Below are 27450 nucleotides of genomic sequence, written 5' to 3' on the forward strand. Positions count from 1 at the left end.
TGCAATATCAGAGGAGGTAGCCAATGTAAGACACAAAATTAAGTGTGAATCTGTCTAGAGCTCCAGTGTGTTGCTTATTATCTTATAGTATTAGATGAGATCTATGAGATGAAATCAAGTCAAAAATTCCTCAGTTTCAGAAAACCAAACTAAGGGCCAGAAGGCTCAGTGACTTGCTCAGACTCATGGAACTAGTTTTGATTAAATCCTCTTTGTCAGCCTCCTTAGAAACTGGAGAAAAATTCAAGGTTTACTTCCCTACTCTTCTTATTGTTGAATATTAGCTATTTGGAGAAATAACACAGTCCACTATGTAGGTAAACCAGGAGGCCCTCTTTACTAACTCTTGTCCTTAAAATCTCTTCCAACCACTATGAGCAACTTCAGTTTAGGCACCGGCTATGACTTTCATCTTTGTATCTCCAAATCTCAGGGCAATTAGTGACACAAAATAGGAATCAATGGACAATTAGTTGAATTAATGAATAATAGATAATTTGTTTAAAAATCATACACTAAGTCTAGACAAAGGATTATACAAACATACCAGAAATTTATACACGGAAACTGTTGTTTCATTCAAAGTAGTTGGTTTGAGAAAAAACACATACCCTAATGATGTGATCATTGCTTAAAACATTTTGGGAATGCAAATTTTGAAATTGCTTCTAAGCCTGTGGCACATTTTTTTGAACATCATAAAAATGGAAAAGTTTTCATCTTTGGAGGGTTTAGGTTGGAGTTTTGATAATGACCAGAATCATTTAGAGGCACCGTGCTCAAAAGTAGCTCATTATGCTAAATAATAGCATTTACTATTAAGAAAAATAAATAAAAAACCAGGTAAATAAAAGCAACAGAATTTTGAGGTGTAATTGTTTCTCATAAGTTGACTCTGCTCACATTTCCAAAATAGGATTTACAGAAAAATTGTAGGCCAGTGGATTATGTGTCTGATTACCAAGGAGACAGTACATTTTTAGATAGTACATCCAGACGCATATATATTTAAGACCATTGCACTACTTAATAGTTATACCCCTTATAATTTAATTTTCAATGCTATAAGTATCATTAGACTATTCTGGTTGACTTGCAGTGCCATGTTGACTGTCAGGTTAGATTTGTTTAGTCCAACAAAATAAATTTTCTTATAGAGACTCACGTTCTTTGGTCTGCTTTCTTGGCACATGATTTGTAGTCATACAGAAATAGGTTCTAATCCCATGTGTGCCTCTTACTACTTAGGTGATCCTGGCTAAGTTAACCATTTTTAACTTATTATTCTGGCAAATAATTATTCTGGCAAAGTATTTGGGTGTGTGAGAAAGAAAGTAAGTGAAATAAAATCTGTAAAAGGTCTGTGGCATATTTCTGCTAACCTAACCCAACCTTGCATTTCTGATTCATTCACCTCAAAACAGATGAAGATTCAAAACTTCAAGACTCTCTGAGATATTTTTAAAAAATCTGTTATTAAAGTAAAGATAGCCAGTAGAAGAAATTAAAAAAAAAAAAGAAAGAAAGAAATAGAAAAAGCTGTTTTTAAATATCCAATGATTGCAGTGATTCATTAAAATACTTTTTGTTTCCTTAGGAAAAAAGTTTCCACATATGCACAGTAATCATTTGGCATTTTTCAGGCTTAAGCCTTGGGGAGTTAGTGGTATTTGGCTCCTGACATGGAAGTCTTTCTCTTGTCAGACAAATCCTTTCCCCTGCACATTCCTGCTGCAGTTTCTTTCTGTTGTGCCTAATGGCAGGCCTTGAGGTGGTGGCTAGGGCTTGCACTGCCTGGGCCAACTCTCCATCATTCTCCTGCTTTACACCTTTGTGAGTTAGCTTCAACTGTGTGTCTGTTAACCCCTTCATTGTCTCACCTAACTCCAGAGTAATAAATATTACCTGGGGAGATATTGTCATTACTAGGCAGTGACAGTAAGACGTAAATATGCATTAGGTAAAGTGATCGTATTGTTTAAGGCAGCTTCTTGATTTTTGTTAACAATTCTTCAGGGGCTTATAAGAAAAGTATGAATACTTACGAGAGATTTGGTTGTTATTAGCAAGTCATTGTGTATTTGGAGAAAAAATATAAGTGGATTGCATTTCAAATTTGATTTCGGAAGTTTAGGTTCTGTACATTTTAGATTTCATATCAGTGTTTTAAATTTGATATATTAGTCCCAAGAAAGAATGTAATCCTAGGGAAATTTTATTCCAAAAAGTAAACATTGGTGAATTCAGAATATGGCAAAAGCACACACAAGTGATATGCTAAGTTTAAAAAAAAAAAGCAAATAATTGATTTATAGTCACCAAAACACAGATATAAGAAAGTAGCTGAAGCTCAAAAGTCTATGAAGAAGGAAATTAGGGTGCTGTGAATGTCAGCATATGAGACAATTTCTATTTAAATTTTGTTTTGAATTCTTCATGCTCACACTTAATGTTAAAAAATGTATACAAATTCAGATTTAGCATTCCAGCTAGTTATTAGGTCAATTGGATACTTTGAAATTTTTCTTTTAAACAGTGATGTTGACTGTGAGGATGTAAATTTGTGAGTGTTGGAGATATACTTAAATTAGTTCTGTATATTTTGTGAAAATTTAGTCCACTTTATTTTTAAAAAGTAATAAACATTCTTAAATACTGCTTATTGATAGGTTCATCATAGGTTCCCTTTTTATAGAACCACAGGTGTTTGCAATATCAAAATGGAATATTTTGACATGCACATTTATATAAATGTAAATAGAGATATTACGTATGTATTAAATATAAAGGCTATAGAGAATCAATGCATGCATGGACAGAAGAATGATTTTAAAAAACTAAATGGACAGCTGTTTTGATAAAGGGCAGATTTTGCTTACTTTTCAGGCACATGTATTGAAAAGTATATGAATTCAAAGATTAACTTATTTGTGTCCAATCATTCAATATCTGATAGGAAAAAAAACCCCACAAAATAGTGCAGCATTTGGAAATTGTGTAATCTTAAATAGATTGAAAATCTGTATCTTGAATTCAGTGGCCATCAATTACAAATTAAAATATTTTATGATTGCTGTTATTGGTCACAGTATTTTACATTTGTATCAGGATATACAGTTTTTGAATTTTTTCAGTATATATAACTTTAAATTTATTTCACTTAAGAATCAATTGTTGTTAATTGAGGATAAAATAAACTCTTGCCTTTATTTGGATAATTAACACAGCCAAAGTTCCTTTACTTGAAGAATTTCATGTCAGAATTAAACAAGTGCAAGAGAAATTACTATATGCATAGCCTGATTCTCAGAAATTTATGTTGAGAATCAGTTTCATAGAATAGAATGAACACTTATGGACAGTGAAGCTGCTCTAGAGATCAGTTTTAATTTCCCTTCCATAAAAATGTGGTCCTTCTTTCTAATATGCCAGACTCTTCAGGAAAAAGTGTGTGCATATCCTTCAATACATGCTTTGGATAAATACACTCACAGAGAAACAGCTCTGTGGTTTGATTAATTAATCACAATATCTGTTTAATTTTTTAATGGAATTTCAAACTAGGAGTAACAGAGCTGATTGAGTTTAATCCCCTCCTTTTATACATAATCTATGTTATTATGTTGTTTTTACTATTGACATTAAATATAAACATGTTCAAATATGTGCAAAAGTAGATTATTATTATCTATTCATTAACAAATGATACCACAATGACACAAATTTTAAATAAAAAAACAACACACATGTTTATAAATAAGTGCTCCAACATAGTAACCACACCTCATAATATGCCTAAACATTCAGGACCCACCTCACATAACAACAGCATTTGTAATTTGGGGCTATGGATTTTGAAACAAGTAATTACATTAGAAACATAGAATCTAGGTTATGTGTTTTAATAACATTTGCAGAACTACTGAGTATTATTCTGGAATGATTTAGTTTTCATATTCATGTGCTTTTTTTGAAATAAGAAAAATGGTATGAGAAGGGATGGGGCTTTAAAAATAAGTAAATGATGTGGAAAGCTTATTTGGTCACTGAAATAATGCATTTTATGAACTTTACAATGTATATTTAATTTATATTGAAGTAGTTGATAATACAAGTAATATGTGCTCAGTGAAAAATATTTGGAAATTTTGAAAGGCAAGAATAAGAAAATAAAAATTAACTGTAAGGTACCACTCAGAAAAACAATACCAAATACAACATTTTGGTGACTTTTCTCCTATCCTAGATATCCCTTTCCTGTTCCCCACAATGCATATGCTTGCACATCTCTCCCAGGATGTCCTATTATGCATTTTTGAGAAGTTACTTAACTTCTCTATGCCTTAATGTCTTTTTGTCTAAGATGGATATTAATAATAACCATGTAATAGAATTATCAAGATTAAATGAGGAAATAAACACAAGGGTTTTAGAAGAGTATCTGGCATAATATATATTAATGATTATTGTTGTTTTGAACATATATTTCAAAATATTTTAAATTATCAGACTTTTCTCATTTTTATTTGGAAAGTTAGTCCTTGCCAGCATTTTGTATTATTTTCAGTAAGCCACAGTAAAATCTTTTTTTCTTTCTATGTAATGGTGGTAAGTGGAACATCTGAAAAATATGTTCCATGCAAAATGGATCTTCACACAGACTTATTTTGTCATTTTAGTTTGATTTTTGAGAAATGAGTTCAGCACATCTGCCAAATCCTTTTATAAGATGCTACATTCCTGTTTTTATTTTAGTTTATTTCTTTTATGAAAAGCGCTTTTCGTCTTCACCCTGCCCTAAGTTAGATCTCCTATCCCCTGTTCTTCCCTGTCTTAAACTATAATGCTACCGTACATTAAATCTTTAAAAGTCAATCAAAAGTGGGAAGAAAAACTAAAAGGAATCTGTCACTTAAAAAAAAAAAAAAAGATTTCTTTTTTCTACAACTGGATTAAAAATAATGAAATTCTGACACTGAAAGTATACAATTTGAAAATGTCTTTTCTTCTTTTTTCTTTTTTTTCTTTTTTAACAACTTTGGAATAACAGACCTTTTTTCAGTGTGGGAAAGGGGCAATTGGTTTGGGAAGGGAAAAGATGAAATAAAGTAGATGAAGAACAAGCAGTCTGCAAACATATGTTAATATTTAGATTCTTTTTTTTTAAGTGAAAAGTTAACTGGTTAATGCTTTTTTACAAATGGTCTTTGATACTGTGTTTTGTTTATTCCATCCCAGAAGAAGTTAGCGGTATACAGCAAGATGCAGGACTCTCTGGAAGTCACCCTTCCCAGCAAACAAGAGGAGGAGGAGGAGGATGAGGAGGAGGAGGAGGAGGAGGAGAAAGACCAGCCTGCCGAGATGGAGTACCTTAACTCTCGCTGTGTCCTTTTCACTTATTTCCAGGGAGACATTGGGTCAGTAGTGGATGAACACTTCTCAAGAGCTTTGGGCCAAGCCAGCACCTTCCATCCAGAATCTGCCATTTCAAAAAGCAAGATGGGGCTAACCCCCCTATGGCGAGGTAAGAATTCAAAAGCAGATGCTCTCCAGGGCACTGTCTCTGTTTCGCAACTGCCTGTACCAGGTTCCAGCTGGAGACTTGCCCCTGGAGGACGGATATCACTTGCTTTTTAATTTTTAAGGACAGCAAGGAATTTCTTTCAGACAAACAGCTGGATCAGTTTTGTCACATGTGGAATGCAGGGTTGGAAAGGATGCAGTCACACCCCTTAAATTCCTCATGGAAAGTAGCAATGCAACCGGCCTGAGTTTATAGTGGCCGAATCAAACTGCAAAGCACCATTCCTGAAGCCCCGATGGCCCTATTTGGATCTCTAAATAATAGGCGTGCCGGAATCTCTTCTAAAAATGTTAGCTCTTGCCCATTCCTGTAGGTGTTTCGTGGTGACATAGTGGAGATCTGAGTCTGATGCAGACTGAAAACCTCCTGTGTTCTCTCCATAGCTTGATTTCAGCTGATTTTGGATTAACACTTTCTCTCTCTCTCTCTCTCTTTTTCTTTCTTTTTTTGTGTGAGTGATGGGTTACCAGGGATTGACCTCAGGGGCACTTCACCCCTGAGCCACATCCCCAGCCCTATTTTTTGTATTTTTACTTAGAGACAGGGTCTCACTGAGTTGCTTAGCACCTCCCTTTTGCTGAGGCTGTCTTTGAACTCTCCATCCTCCTGCCTCAGCCTCCCAAGCTGCTACAGTTACAGGCATTTGCCTTGGCACCTGGCTTGGATTAACTCTTTAAAGTGTACAATGTAGGCATTGTTGGCAGCATTGTTATGATTTAAAATAGTGTCTCACCACAATAAAGAAAAAAACTGCAGATTGAGTGTCCGCTTATTTCCTTCTAAAATGGAGGGCACAGAGATTTGTTTGAGTCTGATTTCTGCCTCACCAAAAAAAAAAAAAAAAAAAAAAAAAAAAAATCAGTGCATGATATTTTCATGGTAATTACAAAGCCAGAAAAGAAAATAATGCATCATCCCAATGGTAGCTTCATAGAAATATGGTACAGATGATTCTTACAAGCTCACCTAGTTATAAGAAGTGAAAGGTAAAATGGATCTCAGAGTATGGTTTCCTAATCAGGACCCTGAACATCACAAGGGAGCTTGTTAGAAATGCAAATTATCCACCCCTCTCCCACCACCAAATCTACTAAATTGGAAACTCTGGGATAAAGTCCACTTGTGTTTAACCAGCCCTCTCTGTGATTGAGAGGCAGGCTCAAATTTGGTAATCATTGATCTGGTGCTGTTGAAGACAAATCACAGGCTGCTTGAGTCAACTCATAGTAATATATTGAACCAGAGTTTCTGGAGAAAGCAATGGGAATCACACTTTAACAAGTGACCTGAGTGATCCCCTTGATAAGGACAGGCTGCCCATCTGTGATCAGGTCAAGTGAGAGGTGCCTAATATCCTTCTCAATGTCAGAGGAATGGTTCTGCTCTATTGTAGCCAGGAAACTGGCCTGGAATTGCTGGGCCTTATCTGTAGATACAGTGCTTTTCGTTTTTCCCTTCTTCCCCCTTTTTTATTCCTGCCCACTCTTCCTCCTTCACCCCTCCTCCTTTTAATCCTTTTCTCTCTCCTTCCATTTCTCTCTCTCCTTTCCTTTCTTTCCTCTTACATTTTCCTCTTTCCCTCCTTCCTTTTTCCTTTTTCCTCTTTATTTTTTATTTCTAACAAACATAAACTGCATTGTTGTGACCATAGGGAGAGGTGGATCACAGTCAAATAGCAAGATTCAATAGAAGTGAGTTGGAAAACATACTGCTTATTTGATTAGTAAATACTATGGATTTCATACAGGAGCTGAGACTTAGTCCTTGAAAAATCTAAGATACTTACGAAACCATCCAATGTCTTATTTGATAGCACATGGTAAATAATTTTTAGAGAATGAAAATAATAATGCTTCTGTGAATCAGATTGTTTAGTAAAACAATGTCATGTATCAATAATAAATCCTACCAGATTAATTAGTTCCAGGATAATAATTACTACAATATCTACTTCTTTAAGCATACTGGCATATACAACCTGGTAATCATTTAAACTGGAAAAAAGAAGGGCCCAAAATTGTCTAGAGTGATTGTCTATAGTATCATAGCCAGAAAAGTATTAAAGGGGATGTTGTATTTGTGCAAAAACTCTGTGATATTTTCATGATTCATTGGAACAATTAGAGAAGACCCCAGATCAGATGTGACATTTTAGTATATAAAGGGTGAATAATAGTAATACTTTAATATCATTATTAGAATTTTCTTGGCATCATCTTAAATTCAGTCTTCAAATCTATCTCTATTCACTGACTTATGCAACAATTATTTATCAAGTTCCTAGCATATTCCAAGCAATGTTCTTGGTACTGGAACTTTATCAGTAATGGGGCAGCTCAAACTCCATACTTATGAAGCTAATGTTTCAGTGGTAGCAACAAGTAATACAGATAAAATGACATGCAAGGTGTTACTTTACTGCAGGTGATAATGGAAGCTCTTTCTGAAACAGTTACATTTAGACAGAGACTTGAAGGAAATAAGGATTCATGATATGAATTTTCAGGGAAAAATAATTCTATACAAAGGGAACAGCTAGTGCAAAGGCTTAGAAGATTGAGCCTAGCCTGGTCAATGAGAAGCAAAAGTTTCTGTGTATATAGAGAGAAGGGAAAAGTGATAGATGTAGAACACATATTTTAGAGCTTTTTAATCTCTTCCTGTCCCACTAAGTTTATAAATATCACACCTAGATATCTCACATCATTTTCTCTGATGCTTAAGACAATGCGTTTCTATGAGGAAACTCTAAAATAAATATGAATTAAGTGATTAAATGACTGAATTAAGGGAACCAAATTCATACTATGTTCTCAGGATTAGAAAACAAGTCTTCAATAGGGAAACAAGTCTTGCATTAAGTTGTATGAAACCTCTGGATACACTCTTCTTATTTATAAGATAAGGCAGTGAATTAAGTAATTGTCAAAAATCTTTTGTTCTGTGAAATTCTTTGATTTCAGATGCATGATTTACTTTCTATTTGTGAACAAAGTTTGCCTTTGTTGTTTCTAGTTCTGAATTAGTCCATTTTAAATAAACATAAAAATGCTGGATAGGTTCATAGGAGAGCCCCAAAATGTAATTGAAGATACAGAAAATTAAAGAGAAGATAAAATAAAATGAGATTCACATATCTAATGAAGATAGTTGGTGACTTTTTTTTTCAGTAGTGGGATTGAACCCAGTGGTATTCTACCAATGAGCTACATCCCCAGCCCTTTTTTATTTTGAGACAGGATCTTCCTAAGTTGCCCAGGCTGGCCTCAAGCTTATGATCCTTGAACCTTAGTCTCCTGAGTAGCTGGGATTATAGGTATGTGCCAGCAAGAATTTAATAGTAATTAACAAAACTACACAAAATTGAAAAATGCAGTCTTTGGAGCCTATTTATGTTGGAGTCAAGTCCAGACCTTATTAGTTTCTGGTTGCAATGTGATCTTGGATTAATAATTTAAAATCTCTCTGAGCTCAACTATAATATGTGTTTATTGATACTCAACTCCTAGGGTTATTATAAAGATTTTGTGATAATGATTATGAGTAATTTAGCACAGAGCTTGAATCAAGGCATTCAATGAAAGTCAGATGCCATTTCTCTTCTCCTTAAGTAAATTTCCACTCATTTGTACATAGAAAGCCAATCTTGAGTCTTTATCCAGAAGCATTGTTTTCTGGAAGTTTGTATTTCTGGCACAAAGCACAGTATTTTGGACATAATAGTTGCTAAAGGCTATTGATCATGTTAATAGCAGCAACTATAACACTTTACAAAGGAGTTGCTGACCAGCTCTATTGAAGAGTCTAGATTATAGCATGGAGTTATTGCAGTGCTACAGACATGCTACAATGCTACAAATGAATTTTAAAAACTGAATTATGTCTGATTACAGAAGATTTTTCCATAGTAAATTTTTAGATGAAGAATGTCAGCTAATAATCAAACAACAGCCATAGTTTGAATATGTATCTTCTAATGAAGATATGCAAGTTCTTCAGGTGTTTTGTGCTTAAACTAATTAGAGGAAGTATTTGTGCATTATTTCACAAAGCATCTCATCAATTACCTTTAATCCTACTATATTTTATAACAGGAATTAAATAGAGATTTTCAGTTAAGAAAATCTAATGAATCTAATTGTACCCTTATCCTCATCCAAATAAAAACATTGACTTTGAAAATGTCTATGCATTAATTTTCATAGAAAGAGTGTGTGTGTGTGTGTGTGTGCGTGTGTGTGCGTGTGTGTGTGTTTGTAAAAATGGGTAAGTTAAATCAAATGACAGCAGAGTACATCACATACTTAAAACTGTGCTGAATGGAAAACTTACTGGTGTTTTGTTCTCCTTTTCTTGTAGTTGCAAAGCAAATTTTCTTTTGGTTAGCTGAGCTACATAGAGTCCACTTGGGGCAACTCAGTTTGGGCAAAAAGGACAAGGAGGGCATATCTCAGGAACAGTCTAACTCGAAAGGACAAAGCTAAGCAGAATCTCCAGGAGGCTCTGGAGATTGTTGCTTTTGGGAAGTTTAGGAGGAACATGTGAGAAGGAAGCAAGGCTTGACTTACCTCATTCTTCTGCCCCCAAGGAGTATGGGCATCTGATGTCACTCTTTAAAACTCTCATTGGAGAGTCACGAGGCCCACTTTGAGTAACTGCACAACAAAGTAACTAGAGGGCAATCTTTAAACATAATGGTGATGAATAATTCCTGAATGACAGAAAATGTTGAAACATGTATCATTTCACCTCTGACCTGACAGTGTGTGTGCATGAGAAGCTGAACAGGAGAATGGCACTTGGATTTTATCAAGACTCCTTTAGGTTAAGAATGGAGTTGAGCCAATTTTTTTTTTCTTTACTGAGATTAAGCAGATAAATATTATCTTTTAACATTGATGTGTTTTATCAATATTTATTCTAAGAATTGTTTTCTGGAGATTAAGATGACTCAAGATAGAGGTCCTTCAGCATTTCATTAGTCCATTTTGTCTTTTAATATTGTTTTCAGTTTTTTTCAAAATTAAGTAAAAATTTTTTTCTAATTCTTTAAATTAAAATTCAAATTTTCTCTTTAGTTGTTTATCATTAGTTTTTCTTTTAAGTAACAATTGGGGTTAATATAAAGTGCATCACAGCTATTAAGAAACTGGAAGAAATACTGGAAGAAACTCCTTCATCTTTCTAAGATACACTTCTGGTCTGAATCAGATAGATTGTATGGTATGCTTTGAGTGGGTTGCACTGGACAAAAATATATCAATTTTGTCATTTTCTTTTTTATTTAGAAATAAACTTTGTGTGTGTGTGTGTGTGTGTGTGTGTGTGTGCGCGCGAGAGAGAGAGAGAGAGAGAGAGAGAGAGAGAGAGAAAGAAAGAAAGAGAGAGAGAGAGAGATTCTTTAATTCTAAATGCAAACTGAACCAAATTATCTTTTGGCTTTTCATATGCATTAGGCTATCAGGGTTAACATCATTCATATATTGTTTAATATCACCCAAATATTAAATAATATTGAATCCAAAGTCACATGGAGTGTTAATGTCATGCAGTTTTGAATGGTCTCCACTAACCTGAAAAGTAATATGGCACAGAAATAGCTTGTGCTGTTTTTCATATGCTTTCTCATCCAACAAATGTGGCCATGATTAAGTACTCGTAAGCAAAGAGTCATGTAATGAAAAAAATTTACATACATATGAAATAAGCACACTGATTCTCCAGCATAAAGCAAAGCATATCATCTGTTTCTTTGTGTCAAGATTTTTTTCTTCAAAAAAGATACCAAATAGTGATTCTGAAGTATATTTTTTTCATGAACATATTTTCCATTCAATATTGTTTCACTTACTTGTAAAATGCAACAGTGTTTTTAAAAAAGGCTGCATAGATCTTTGCAAACTTTATATTGATCTCAGGAGACATACCGATTGGGAAAATATTAAGTTGCTTTTAATTTTATTTTTCCCTGGGCATTTTAGTACTTTATTCAATCTTTATGGAGTGTATTTGTAAAAACAGATTTCTCCTTTCCATGATAATGGGTTCACTAATCACAACCTAATACTTCATGAATAGGACAATGATATTTTCGTAGGGAATTAGTTCATTATTCACATTTGTGTATGAGTATCCAAAATGTCTAGGCATCTAAAAAGTAAGATTGGTTCCATGTCTATATAAATGAGAATAAACAAAAGGAAAGCATCTAGAGAACCAGTCTACACTCTGTAATTTTGGATTTTGATAGGGTACTTGATTCAGGGGAACTCTGTCTTTGGCAAATATTTGTGGGATGGGGTGTGGATTCTGGCACACCAGGAGATGAAGCTTGAGAGCAGAATGATTTGATCCTAAAGATGGGAGTTGTTACAGCAAAGTGAAAGATTGGTGGTGGAAAAGCTGCAATATGTGATTTAGGGACTCTCTGTAAATTCCTTGTGTGAATTTTAAATTTTTAAATATTGGTGGCTTTCATTGTAGGTGTGACAAAAATGTGCTACAAATGGCCATCCCTTAAGGCAAATTGAATTTTCTTCTCACAATTTATATGATTTTCCTTTGTATCATTAGCGACATTTTTCATAATTGGAAACAATGATAAATTAAAGTATATTTGCCACAATGCCAGTGAGTTTGATTTTTAAGTGCTATCTTTTGAATGGTTTGTGACAGCAAAGCCATTCCATTAGGTTTTCTGGGAATGTGGGAAAACCTGACGAATGTGCAGCTCCATCCTTTGTCTTTTGAAGTACGTCTTTTCCTCAGTTTCCCCCAAACTTTCAGAACTGTGGTGGTCCTGTGATGGTGATGCTTGACCTTGAGACTGTAAATGATTGTTTATTCACAGGATAAATGGGGCACATGATAGTAGCTCTGGTTCTGGCTGCAGGGAAGAGAGTAGAAGGGCTTGCCCTGCTGGTGCCAGTGTCTTCAGGGAAGTTGGAGAAAATGTTTGAACATAACAGTGATAGACTAATTATATTTGCCTCTTGATATATGTTGTGGTTGATTCAAGTTATTTTCCTGATGCAGGAAAACAGTGTTCTGGAAATTAATGAAGTGAGACGATGGGTGGATTCATTATACTTTGGATATTATAATTTTCAGAGTATTTATGATATCCTTTCTTCAGTGGAAAGATCTAGCAAGATTCTTTTATGTGGAACTCAGTATGAAAATGCTATCTTATTTTATATATATATATATATATATATATATATATATATATATATGCATATCTAAGGTCTTTAGCAACCTGTATCATTAGTTAGAAATAATCCATAAAACACTCATCTGGTCCTTCATATTTTGTAGTATCTTTCTTTTTTCGAATTCTGCCTACTGGTTTCATTTTTCCTCTAGTGCTGCTACTAAAACTGCTGCTGTGTGCATGTGCGTGTGATAAGTGGCCTTTATTCACATGCTTGTGCATTTTCCTAAAATGTGTTGTCCTACCTCTTCACAAAACTAGCTTCCTCTCAACCTTTCAACTTTGGGTTGTCACTTTATTAGGTTGGTTTGGTTCCTCTTGTGAGAATGCCTGCCATGTCTTGTGTGTGTGTGTGTGTGTGTGTGTGTGTGTGTGTGTGCATGCATTTTGACTCACTGTCCTTCTCCAAATTGTGATTAAAAATGACATTTGTCTAGTCATCCCTGACCCCTCTATATTTGGCACACAGTAGGTCATTCAGAAATAGGTCACAACAGTTGCATCATTGGATTGATGCAGAGTTTGAGGAGGATTCTCCAGCTTCCATCTCTGTGTGGTGTTCTCTAATATTACCCATCCCTTCAAACACCTCCTCAGATCCATGAACTCTATTTGAATCTCCTCCACTTATGATTTCCCTGGAATTTTCAACAAATGCCAGATGTTCAGGTTGTGGTTATAATTGCCCCTTCTTGTGGCACATTATGAAGTGTACCAGCTACTGATTCTTAAGGCAGATGTCTTGACTTCAAAGCCCAGCTTCTTGCTTACTACTGTGAATCTTAGATTTCTCTGCCTCCATTTCTTCATCTCTAAAATTGTGATAATAAAATAACTACCTCATGGGACTAGAGTGAGGATCTTACGAGATCATCCATGCCAAGTTCTTGACCTAGTGTTGAGTATTTGTTTACTCTCATTAAATGTTAACCATTATTATCTCAATTCAAAGACTCCCCGTTCTGTACAGTGGGTAAAAAGAGGTTGAAATACACTTTTCATAAAGGAAAATTAAATAGGGAGCATAGTAAAGTGTAATCTTACTTACATTTATTACTTTTGGTGTTGGAATGTTTGGTTTGAGTGAAAATCGTTTTTCTGTTTAAAAGAAGTTAGAAAAATTATCATTTCCAATTCATACACGACTCATCTATGGCACAAGTTTTCTTTACTGGAGAAATGTAGTCATGACCTGTGGTCAGACCTAAGGGCAGAAAACCTCCCAAGAGGAAATGAAGCTTTTCAGTCCCCAAATTGCAAGCCTCAGCACAGACTGCCACAGCACAAACTAAGAAGGCAAATGCTGGAGGTGAAGGGGGATATTCAGCACTTTGAATTCTGCCCATTGTCTTGGCACAGGATCCCACAGGCTAACGTTATATCAGTTCACCCCTGTGTGGGGAGAGGAAGAGTGCATGCTGATTCACCTGCTTGTGAAACATTATCAGACAAGTAAAGGCAAGTCTATCCCAGAATTGAATCTTATGTAAATAATGTGTTTTCTGTCTTCTCAGACAGCTCAGCTCTCTCAAGCCAGCGGAGTAGTTTTCCAACTTCCTTTTGGACCAGCTCTTACCAGCCCCCACCTGCACCCTGTTTGGGGGGAGTTCATCCTGACTTCCAGGTCACTGCACCCCCTGGCACCTTTACTGCTGCCGAGCCCAGCCCATGGCCTGGACATGGCCTGCATCAGACTGGCCCAGCCCCTCCCCCGCCCGTGTCTGAGTCCTGGCACTATCCTTTGGCATCTCAGGTGAGCCCATCTTACAGCCACATGCATGATGTGTACATGCGGCACCATCACCCCCATGCCCACATGCACCACCGTCACCACCACCACCATCACCACCACCACCCTGCTGCTGGCTCTGCCCTGGATCCATCATATGGGCCCCTGCTGATGCCGTCAGTGCGAGCAGCCAGGATTCCTGCTCCCCAGTGTGACATCACAAAGACAGATCCGACTACAGTCACCACTGCTACCTCAGCGTGGGCCGGAGCCTTTCATGGAACAGTGGACATAGTGCCAAGTGTGGGGTTTGATACAGGTGAGCTGGTAGATTTCCTCCTTTCCATACAAACAAGAATAAGTTAAGGCATTTAAAAAAGATGGATTATTAAAAAAAATTTTTTGAAATATTTTTTCTATGTATAGTGAAGCTTTGATGATATGTTTATAGAACCTAACCATTTTGCAATAATTCCTACATTCCTGCAGAAACTGGTATGACTAGCTTATGAAATGCAGCCTGAGAAAGATCTCATAACTTTTCTCCCATCTCTTAGGCTAGTAATTGACTCCTTTGCGCTGGAATCTCTGGTAACTTAGGTATATAGAGATTGGAACACATTCTTTAAATCTTCCTTATCTGAGCTGTTTATTGTGTAATGCCGAATAGAATTCAGAAGTAATAAACTTTACTCAATTTTTCTTTTCTTCACTTCCCTTCTTTGCCATGCCTTTCCCTACTCTGATTTCATTAACACAAGACTTAATTTGACTGCTATAAAATCTCCATTCAACAGATAAAAATATGGCAAGAAAAGTATTTCTTCTTCAAGCATTCATTTCCTCTCTAGCTTTGAAGGTAATGGTGTTAAATGTTTGAGCTTGGTTTTTTGGACCAAATGTGATATTAATAGTATTCCTAGTTCTGAGTTCATGAAACCACAGGGACTGGATTAAAGAAAAATAGAAATTAAAAAATTAAAGAAAAATGAAGTTAGCAAATCTGTCCCCAGAGTCTGCATTCCAAGTCACCTATCTCCACCCCCAATCACAGCTTCCTTCCCTGGCACACTTTGTGATGTACTAGAACTTTCTTTCCATCAAAGAGAAATTTTTCCTTCTTTAACTTTTCCTCAGTGGGGAGTATCTTTAATCCCATGCTGTCTCATGACCGAGAACTCTCCAGAGTAGGAAATACCCAGCCTCATGCAGCATTCACCCTGGTATGAGTCGAACTTTCTTATCTTGGTCAGCTTCTCACCTCTGAGCTTTTCGGTGTTGGACAGTACCCTGCCTTACCCATTTCATCTTTTTATCCACTCTTAGGGTTCAAGTAGCTTCTCTAAACAAAGAAGGAGCTGGGTTATCCCTTCCTGGACAAGGGTGAGCTGTGGAGCTGGCTCTCACAGGCTGTTCTTCCATTGCCACACACTAGCAGAATGAGGGTGACTCTTGCCATGTTTGATGCCTGGAGCCAGATATTATTGGAGTCCCAAGTTAGTAGCTGCCGTCATGGACAGCCAGGGTCTTCCCTGTCTCACATCTGTGGTCCTGAGGGACAGAGTAACAATGCTCTTAGCACTGCTTCCTTCTTTGCCTTCTGCCATCAAAGAAGGGGCCCTGATTACTTGCTCTGTGTTTCTAATTCTCTGTCATCTTACTTACTTTTGTACTGGTGTATTCTGGTATGAGTCTGGTTCACTGATTGTTCAGAATTCCAACTTGAAATAGTCTCATCAGGATGAAATGTCTGGCTCTTACCTTTTGTAAATGAACAAGAGTAGTTCTTTTAATTCTCTGAAAAGTCTTAAGAGAGGGCTGTGGCTGTAGCTCAGTGGTAGAGCACTTGCCTAGCATATGTGAGGCACTGGGTTTGATCCTCAGCACCACATTAAAAGAATAAATAAAATAAAGGCATTCTGTCTATCTACAACTAAAAAAACCCAAAAACCAAAAAACCAAAAACCAGTCTTGGGAGGATCTGTATATATCCAGACTTGGGAAACCTGTTTGCCTAAATAACATTGTCCTGTGCCTCAACTGAATTTGAATCAAGACTTGCCCTTTTCTAAGGGATTGCTAGGGTACCAACTCCTTGTGTTTATAGATAAAATTAGATAACTAAGACTCTCACAATAGTTCATAGTGAGGAATGAAGACTTCCTTACTAGACGCATGTAGTGTTGCTCTTTGTCAGTGTGGGTTTAGGGTCATGATCATGATCTATCCCTATCTCATGAGTTTCGACTCAACTGAGAAAATAAAGGAATCAAGCAAATAAAAATGACATTTTTAGCAAAATCATTAAGCAGGTAGACTTGTATCCTAGATTAGATTAACTGCTACAACTAGACGTTTTATTACCTTCAGCTAAATTTACATTTTGGAAGATGTAATCCCAGGGAAAATCTGAACTTCAGAGAAGATTCCCATAGACATCTTTGTCACCCAGTTCAGAACCCCATTACTGGGAAAAGAAACTGGTGATTGCTCAGACTTGTCTCTGAAAAGTGTAATTTGAGGCATGAACCTTGCACTAGGAGGTTGAACTGCATGGGACTCTCTGCATGGAACTGGCCCAAATTGGAAAGGCTCTAAGCCCTATGTGGTCATTTTCTTCATCTAAACTCAGACATAAAGTCAACTATCACCTGCATTAGAGAAGGACCACTTTCCACAGGACATTTTATGGGGTAGTGTATTTGGTCATCACCTTTGTGGGATGAGAGGAGGCTTGAGCAGAGAAAGTCTTGCTGTGATGGAGATCAACACAGACCTTAAAATTCACAGAGAGTTCTGCAGCTGGAATGGCACTCCATCACTGCCATTGGACCCAGGGGACTGGCTTTTCCTATTTCTGCATTCACCAGTTACTGCTTGTGATCTGCCTCTGGGTAAAGGCCATAATATTGGGTAAAGTTTTCTTCATTGAGCTGAAGGTAATTCCCAAAGAATCAACTCTTGAGTCAGGAGAATGAATACCTTAGTTACAAAAGGCATACTACAGTATTCACTGTAAGGGACAACAAAAAGGATAGTAGTTTTTCTTCCACCCTTCAACTACTTGCAAAAGAATATAAGTTTCCATGTAAAAGATATCAGCTTGGAAGGGGTAGATGAGAAGAATGAGGGATGGTTCACTCTATGTGATTATACCACATGAACCTGACTATGCAGCTCAGGACTCAGCATCAGTGTTGGAGGGTTTCTGAATAGCCAAGGAAGAAGGCTTTATTCAGGTGAGAAAGTCATAACACTTCTCAATGTCTAGATCTCTAGATCACCAAAATATAGGTTGTTTTCATATTCCATTAGAAGGTAAATAAATTAATCCAACTGTTTGAGAGTAGTTTGTTAAATGATATGGTATTTCTCTTAACTATGGTGTTCACATGACCTTTTACAATAGAGGAGTGATCTTACTCATTTTAGGCTGCTACAACAAAATGACATAGACTTGGTGACTACAATATATAATGTCATAATATAGCATTAAAAAACAGGAGTTTTTTTTCCCCTTAGCTTTGTAGACTGCTGAGTCCAAGATCAAAGCACTTGCTGAGCCTTGTCCAGTGGGGTCCTGATTTGTGCTTAACAGATGACCATTGTTTTTCTGTTACTTCATATGGTGGTGGTAAGGGCAAATGAGTACTCTGAGACCTCTTTTAAAACCCACTACATTCATGAGGGCTTCACTTCAATGACCTAATCACCATGTGAAAGTTCCATATCCTAATACTACTACTGTGGCAGGTTAGCATTTCAAAATGAGAATTTGGGGAAGGGCATAAACTCTCAGTTCATTGCAAATTATTTAATAACTGTGAGTACATTTTTATTTTGATGATATTTGAAGAAAGTAATGAAATCTAGGAAATCTAGAAGGTTCAAAGTAATACAGCATTAAATGATAAAAGAAAGTTTTGAAGTATTGTGTACAGAGTAGTGCAAGGGTGAAATTTTTCTGTACAGGATCAGATAATAGTTTATGTTTTGCTGGATCTTGTGGTCTTTGTCCACTACTTGGCTCTGCTTTTGTATTGCCAAAACTGCCACAGTCAAAAATTAAATGAAGATGTACTCTGTTTTAGTCAGCTTTGTCATCACTGTGACCAAAGGACCTGACAAGAACAACAGAAGAGGGAATGTTTATTTGAGGATCATGGTTTCAGTGGTCTTAGTTCATAGATAGCCCACTCCATACCTCTGGTCCCAAGGTGAGGCAGAAAACATGAGAACATCATGGTAGAATGACTGGAAAAAAGTAGCTCAGGACATGGAAAGCAGGAAGTGGGGAGGGATGGAGAGAGAGAGAGAGAGAGAGAGAGAGAGAGAGAGAGAGAGAGAGAGAGAGACTAACTTAGCTCATCAGGGACAAAATATAAACCCCAAAGACAAAATATAAACCCCAAAGGCACATGCCCAGTGACCTACCTCCTCTAGCCACACACTGACTGTTTACACTTAATACCCAGCTAATGCATATCAGTGGATTAATCCGTTGATTAGGTCAAAGCTCTCATAATCTGATCATTTCATCTCCGAACCTTCTTGCTTTGGTCCAACATGTGAACTTTTGGGGACACCAAACTATAGCATACTTCCTCAGTAAAAATTATTTAGAAGTATTTTCTCCCAACTGTTAATGGTAGTTACTCTTGGTCAGTTAGCATGTGATCTGAGTTTGAAAGTTAGGTAACCTGATTTCATAAAGTCAGCTCAGTTACTTATAAAACAAAACAAAGCAGACTCTGAGTAAATTTTTTAACCTCTCCCAGTGCCTCAGCTTTCTTACATAAAAAAGATGCCTAATAGGATTATTTAGAGGGTTAAATGAGTCATTTCAGTGAAACATTCACAAATACCCTGGCACACAACAACATATTCTCTAAATTCTAGTTATATAAGGAAAGGTTAACAGACTCACTGTTTTTAAGTTTAAAAAAAATTATTTTGATCTACCTCATAATTGTACTTCACTATTTTAATGAAGACAATTCAGTAGTTTTAAGTCTATTCACCATATTGTGTAACCCTTTTCAATATTTTATTCCAGAACAATCTATCACCTCAGCAAAAACTTCTGTACTTGTTAGGAATCACTCCTTATTCCCCACTACCTTCCTATTCCAGAAACCACTAGTCAACTTGCTGCCTCTGTGGATTTTCCTATTCTGGTCATTGTATGTAAATATGCTCATAGGATATCTGACCATTTGTGTCTCCCTTCACTTAAAGCAGTGTTTTCAAGTTTCATCCATTTTGTGGCATGTATCAGCAGTTTGTACCTCTTTCAAGGGGTGGATCCAATTCCATCCTAGGGATGTGCCATATTTTGTTTATCCAAGCATTAGTTGGTGAACATTTGCTTTGTTTCTATTTTTTGACTAATATGAATAATACTGCTATGAACACTCATGTACAAGTATATACATACATGTTTTCAAATCTCTTAAGTTTATATATTGTGGGATTGAGAGACTCACTTTTTATTTTATGTTTCTCTATTCCTGGAAGTTTATTCTAAAGAAGCATTTACCATATCTATAATTAATTTAAATTTTCTTTAAAAATTTAGAAGTTTCAAATTTTAAAAATTAATTCCAGCATTTCATAATTGAGCTCTGAAGTTTGGTAAGTAAAATTCTTCCATTAGAATGAAATGAAATGTTGCATCATTTCTGAAGAACTGAACTACAGTGAGTTTGGTCACGTTCCTCTGGCACAAAATGTAAAGGCCTTCTCACTGTCAGGTTGTGTGCATGCATACCTCCTTAGAATTTGTGTCCAGGGTGCCATTTCCCCTTCACCTTGTCCTGGCACTATTTATCTCGCATGCCTGGTTACTCTCACTTATTACTTTCTTGTTGAACAGGTATTACTCACTGTTACCTTGCAATGATCAGTGTGTTGATATGATATCTGCCCTTCTTGGGAAAATATATCTTTGACAAAAGGTTGTTAACACAAATCTTATATTAGTCTTTCTCCCCGTACCTTTAGCAATCTGAAAAACAGGTTTTGTGATCTCCTTAGAAGCAGTGATTCTAGCATAGGAGCTTAATTGAAAAAAAGCTCTTGGACTCACTTAGCTTAATATTTCTTCATGGCAAGAGCCATTGCTTTCAACTTTTATAACTTTCCTCTCACATTAAGCAGCTATGAAGAGGTTTAGTTTGAGGGTAGGATGTTAAAATGAAGATGAGAGGACTAATTTCAAGTAACATCTGGTTATTAAGTGGGCCTGTGTGCATTGGAAAGATCATTAAATGAATATGGGAGGGTTTGTGGTTGTGTATGATACATTATCAGACAGGCATATGAATGCAAGAATATGCATCTTATTCACAGATTTTTTCATAGTGACATTAATTAAATTCTGATCTAATACTCATCTTTCACTGGTCATAACCATTCACAGCATTTTGTTGAAATGCTGTCATTCCTATTTTCTGTTATTGCCACAATTTACCTAATGTAAGATATTCAGTCTTGCATTTCCCAGCCAGTTTGAATTAATTATTCAAGTAAAAATTTGTCAATGAGTTCTTTTTACTAAAATACAAAGTTGACTGTATTTATAACTTCCTCTTCATTCTCCGTATTTAAACTTACCAAAAGTAGAAGGAGTCATGTTTTGTGATGTGACTTATTCTCTGTAAACACAAGCTGCTTGTGCCTTGAGATGGTATTCATCTGTAGATCCACAGATTTATTTTTCTTTGTAGACCTCCTGTTATTTTAGCTAAAATTTTTGTTGTGAATTTATTCTCTTTTACTTTGAGGAATATGATAATGCAATATGAAATATATATAAACAGCTTACAGTTGAGGTCCACATATTCTTTTTTGCTGAGATACATTTAGGTAACCTAAAATTAAAACACAAAATAAAACAACATTCTCTACTATATCATAGTTCATGAAATCTGGAGCTAAAATGGAATAAAACATATTGATATTATTCTGACTTCTCAGAAAACCCACCTTAAGAGTGTTAGCCATAAATGTGTGTGATTAACCTCTGAGTAGTAGATTCAATGAGGGAATCATTACATGAGACTGCTCCCAACTATGGTGTTTGCTAGATCATAAGCATTATCTGGTTGATCTCTCACTGACCATGATATATTCAGATACCAAGTGATACCAAGATTATGTATCATAGGACATTGGTTTTCCAGGCAGAGGAAAACAGAACTACAATAGTTACCAGATCTAAAAATTACTTGTGAAATTCAGATAGTGAAATTTTTCTTAAGTTTAGAAAAGTATTTCCAATACTATGTCAGATGTTGAAGAATAAACTAGACTATTTATGAAGAGACTTTCTTGTCAGTGGGCCTAATTCTTTGGCTTATGAATGGACTTGCTCCAGTAGGAAATCTGCTAAAAATTGTGTGAGGACCTACATTTTCATATTAGATAGGGAATACTGGGTATCACTGGAGAATTTAGAAGTAGATGAATGTCTTTATTTATCTATTCATTTCTCTTCATGGACAATTTGTGTCTGATAAATCATTGAAGTGAAATCATATTAAGTGGATTTCTGAAAACTTACGGAGCAAAATACATTTAAAAACAAACTTCTAGTTTACTCTGAATCTTGTAATGTGAATATTCTATCAAAGGATCCATGCTTAAAAATGACAAAAAATTGTAATGGGATTTAAGTGGGAATTATTGTTGCTCAAAGTAGTTACATAGTGGAGCTCAGGGTGTAGCTTAGTGGTAGAGCATGTGCTTACTATGTACGAGGCCCTGGGTTCAACACCCAGCAGTAAAACAAAATTCAGAAAAATGTTTTAAAAAGTTACTATAGAGCATATAGTGTTTCCTTTGTAATAGGCTGAACTCCTTCACTGGTTAAGATCATGGTATTCAGTGCTATAAGAATGCTTTGCAATGAAATCCATTTGCAGAAACATAAATATCTTTGATTTATTAAACAAAGGAAACAGTAAAGCAAGATGAAAAACAGCTAATGTACAATAGCAGTAAATGGAGAACATTTTCTCTGCAAAAGAGACCAATGGACGTCTAGTTGCCATTGCTTATTCATCCACCTTGTGAATTGCCATCTCTAGATCATATCCTGAGAGCCATGCTTGCTTGTAGCTGGTCTGATTCTAATGAAGCTGGACCAAAAAGATTGTGATTGAAAGTTCTCAAAATAACCTTGATAACCTCTTTAAAAAACCTTTTAAAATTTTTTCTAGTTTTGTTATTTAATCCTACTAAAAGAATTAAAATTTTGGAGGTAATTTCTCTTTTTACACATTTTCATTGATAAGAAAGGACTAAAGAAAATAACAAGTTACCTAAGATGCTAGGATATTTATTAATATCACTATGCTCAAATTCCAGTCTTTACCATGAAAGAGGGATGTAGTAAATTTGGAGAGGAATTATCAGAAAGCCACAATAATTTAGAGGTTACTATAGTTAGTATTAAAATATCATGGCTCTATGGTACTTTTAACTTTAGTGAAGAGAAGGCATCAAAGTAACAAATGTTATGTAGATGCTTCATTAAAATCATTTTTCCTTTTCATTTCACCTCTTCCCTTGGAACATGTACTAGCCATATGAATTATAAACCTATGAACACCTATTCTTATTCTTGACAATATTAGTAACTTTTATCAGTGATTAGGAAATTATGAAATTTTCTTTATTGGTTTTATAAAATCATCTTTATTGGCATATAAAAGGCATAGAAGTTATTTCTAAACATTCACTCTCAGCAGATAGAAAGATTAAATGGCATATCCATATAGAAGCCAGTGTGAGACAATATTTCTCAATGGCAGTAATGCTGTTCGGTAATGATTTATAGAATTTTGAATACCTACATTGAATGTGTTATTTCAGTTAGGAAAGTTAAAGCATCACAAGACGATAGTCACAGATTAAAAAAAATATATATATATGTTAGGCAGACATTTATGAACTAATGGAAATACTTTCTTTGAACCTTTGTAATTATTGAGTTTTTAATGTTTTGGTAACAATAAAGATTGTAGTAATTAACAACTGATTGCTTCACCCTTCCTACAAAGCTCCCCCTGCCTACCATATATCATACACCTATTTTTCACTGAGTTAAAAAAAAAAAAAAAAAAAAACTAACACAGATAAGTTAAAATATTTACACATTCTTGAATGGTGTTAGTTGACTAGGGCATGTATCCAGAACGACAATTTCGTGACCAGAAGAGTAATGGAAACCATCTTTGAGATGCATGCAAAGTGCCAGGAGATCCCAGCCAGATAGTGAGATGTGCATGAAAAGCAACTGGGTGGTGAATCAGAGGGGAGAAATGTATTCCAGAGCCCTGCTGTCAGTTTCAAGTATCCATGGCTGGATTCTGCAGGACTTTAATGAAATTCCCCTGTTCTCCCAGAGCCATGTAGACATCATGCCTGCGCTCTTCCCTGGGCCTCTCGCCATAGAATGGTGTGATCATGTCATGATGCCCAGTGCCTGGGAATTTGCCTCGCAGATCCTCCTCTTGCTTGATAGGACAAGTTCAGGAGCCTTCTGAGAGCATTATGAATGTTTTAGGATGTATTTGCATAGTAATTCAAATAATTGTCCATGTATAAATTTGAATCTTTGTAGGATATATTGGTTAAGGGAAAATTCTATTTTCCATATATATTATTGGTGGGAAATTACAGAGTTGTAGCCTTTAAAAAAAGTAGCCTGGAAAATGAATTAACATCAAAAGTACTCAAAAACTTTGGCTCAACATTTTAATCCCTGAGTCTACTACACATAAGTGTAAGCATTTAAAGATATATGAATAAAAACTTTTAGTAATGTTCATAATAAGAAAAATTAGAATTAAGTGATTGTCACCAAGAGGAAGATCTATAAGTAAGCTATATTCCATGTGGTATTGCTGACTGGAAAAAAATGCAGGAAAGCATATATATGTGCTTTCTTTAAAAAAGTTTTTTAAAAGAAACCCTGTGCATTTGTCTGTGTGGTGTGTTCATGTACATGTAATTTAATGAAAGCAGAGAAAACTAATTTGTCAAATCATGTTTACTTTTGGGGCTCCAAAATAATACTGGGCTCACTAATACAATTTTGAAGAGAGTGAAAGAAGGAGAGTTCAGAAGAAGGAAAAAAAAAACACTTACATAAGTACATCTGTGATAGAGAGCAATATGTGTGTGTGTGTGTGTGTGTGTGTGTGTGTGTGTGTGGAGTGTGTGGTGTGTGAATCTGAGTCAGGGCCCCGTGCATGACTGATACAAGCACTCCACCATTGAGCTCTATACCCTCAGTCTCCAAGAGAAAGACATAAACAAGGAAGAACAGACAGAATTAATTTTATTAGAAATCCCCCTCAGTCACTTAGTGGCTCGTAAAAATAATAGTCAGTGTAGGGATTTTGGGTTTTTACAGAGATGTGTGTCCAGAGATGTGCCTAGGAATAAAAGAACAAAAAGATTCTGGAACCCATGTCACCACTTCATAATTGTTTTATGTTGAGCAAGTTTCAGAACTTTTTAGCTCCTACTTTTCCCTGGATTCAAAGCAAAAATGTTACTTTCTGACATGACCCAGCTAAGAGATTCCAATAAACCCATGCACATGGTGGTGTTTTCCAGATGATGACAAGTAATATAAATGAAAGTTCTTGTGATATTTAATAAGTATGGTGCATTTTAAACAGAAGAAGAAATCACACTAGAGGTGTGAAAGCATCAGGAATAATTGATATGCAAGCTTTAAATACCTCTTTCTTGTTTTGACTGTATCTAACTTAGTTTCTGTTCTTGACTATTAGTTGTGAGATTTGTCGAAGCCAAATTTCTCAGTAGTGGTATTTACTAGTAAAATTGACTACAGGGTGAATACTGGGTGCTTTTCTACTGGTTGGGCACACAGTGTGGTAAAGAATGAAAAATAAAATATTCATATGTACATACATAAATATGATAACAATTTGAGGGGGTCATCATTTTATATATTTCCAAGACATTTTTAAACATAGTTCTTCTAGAACACTCTGTCACAAGGAATGAGAGGAGAATAAAAAATAGACACCATCTCTTTGTGCTTATGTATTGTCAGGATATTCATCCTTTCACTCAAATGGATCAGAAAGTTTATGTGCAGAACAAGAAAGTTAGACTAGGAATTAGACTCCACAGGACTCCATTAATACCTGTTAATCTTTCAAAGTTGTGAACTTTTAGTGCATTCTGTATTTTAGCATTAATTTTGTGAATGAGTTTCAAAACATGCTTGCTGTATCTGTTGTGTAAATTGGATAGCATCTCTTGCTTTCTTAAACATTTTCTCAAAAACCGTGAGATTAAGCAATACTATTATCTTTTGATTGTTTTCTTTAAAAATATTTTTGATTAAGTAATTTATAGACTTATGGGACACAATATGATATCTGCAAATGTATATAGAACATGTACGGATGAATAGGGTAATTAGCATTTTCATCTTCTTATCATTTTGTTATGTTTAGAGACTTCTTGACTGATTTCTTAAAGGAGTTGTCATTTACTAACTATGTTGGAACTTGGGGCCTTTTTAAATGACACCATGGTTTCCTAAAAGAAACCGATTTGTTTGTGTGTGAGATAGTTCTGGTGTGACCCTTAGTGGAAAACCACACAAGCCTTTGGAATGTATGTCAGGGTATTTCTGTACCAGTAAATCATCTGTACACTATTTTTTCCCATCTCATATAGGGGATCATTTAAAAGAACAGCTTGAATGAAGAGATCTGTTTCAGAATTTGTTTGCAATTTTGCATCAGTTTTCAAATAGGTTGCAAAGATTACACACAAGAATTCTACGTGGCCTGAAGAACTTACAGATATTCTTTTTCCCTTTCAGGCTGCCTAACATTTCTCTTATTATTCCAGTTATCAACAATATAAGGTTTCACAAACAGTTGTCTGTGGCCAACATGTTCCAAATTCTTTGGCAAAAAGATGACCCCCCGCCCCCAAAAGAAAAGAAGTCTTGCAAAGACTGATGAAAGGCAGAATATGCCATTTTTCCTTTTGGATGCAGCCTGATATACTGGAGACTTCATAAATTTTGTTTGACCACAGGCATGTGTTCTAATGCTTATTTTCATGCCGGCTTTGCTTGTGCTGTATCAGGTGATGCTTAGCTTTTTCATAATCATTGAAGCCCGATTCATGTTTGCTAGGATTGAACAAACTCTTCTGGAAATTGTCAGAGAGTAATCTTGTGTTCATGTCGTACAGAAATGAGAAAAAATTTAACCATGTCAGAGCAGGAATTGAAATATAAAACTTACCTCATTCTTACTGAATTTTTTTTATAATAAACTGTGCTTTAATGAAGAGATTGATTTATTTTTTCTTTTTTTGGTAGTGGGGATTGAATCCCGGGGCACTCTCCCCTGAGTTACATGCCCAGTTCTTTGCATTTTTTGTTTTGAGGCATGGTCTTTCTAAGTTGCCAAGGCTGGTCTCAAACTTGTGATCCTCCTGCCTTAGCTTCCTGAGTCACTGGGATTAGAGAAAGTGATTATTTAAACCAAATGCACATTTAAGAGATTTTTATATTCCAGCAGTTATGAAGTAATTTTAAAATTTTGAAGTCTTTAAATATTTCATACTCCTAGGTATTGTGTTTCCTGTGTGGCTGTTGTATCCCTAACAATATTTTTGTGAATCCTGATTAGCTCTTCCTCTGGTTGGATTATCTATTTTCTGAATCGTAAAGCTGTCACTGCATAACCTAGAAACCTCTTTAAAGATGCATGTTTGGCTGCATTTGTTATCCAACAGATGTCTGAATAGTTAGAATCTCTTGAGAGTATTATAACTTGTGGTTTCAGTTACAATAAGTGATCCAAACTTTTTTTTTTTTGGGTCTTGCTCCTCTCTGTTCTGGGAGAAAGTCTG

At 35.7% G+C, this 27450-nt stretch overlaps 1 protein-coding gene across 3 annotated transcripts in view; it reads left to right on the forward strand.

The window, feature by feature from the left end:
• Positions 1–27450, forward strand: part of Vgll3 (vestigial like family member 3) — a 47753-nt gene that overhangs the window by 6233 nt on the left and 14070 nt on the right. The window contains exons 2-3 of one of the 3 annotated variants that reach the window (XM_047565078.1): positions 5242–5524; positions 14312–14845. In XM_047565078.1, coding sequence (XP_047421034.1) covers positions 5242–5524; positions 14312–14845 — 817 coding nt within the window. Of the gene's footprint in view, positions 1–5238; positions 5525–14311; positions 14846–27450 lie in introns of all 3 variants that reach the window. The other 2 variants (XM_047565079.1, XM_047565077.1) reach the window with 2 other exon arrangements.

The sequence above is a fragment of the Sciurus carolinensis genome, chromosome 9 (genome assembly GCF_902686445.1).
Source record: "Sciurus carolinensis chromosome 9, mSciCar1.2, whole genome shotgun sequence".
NCBI lineage: Eukaryota > Metazoa > Chordata > Mammalia > Rodentia > Sciuridae > Sciurus > Sciurus carolinensis.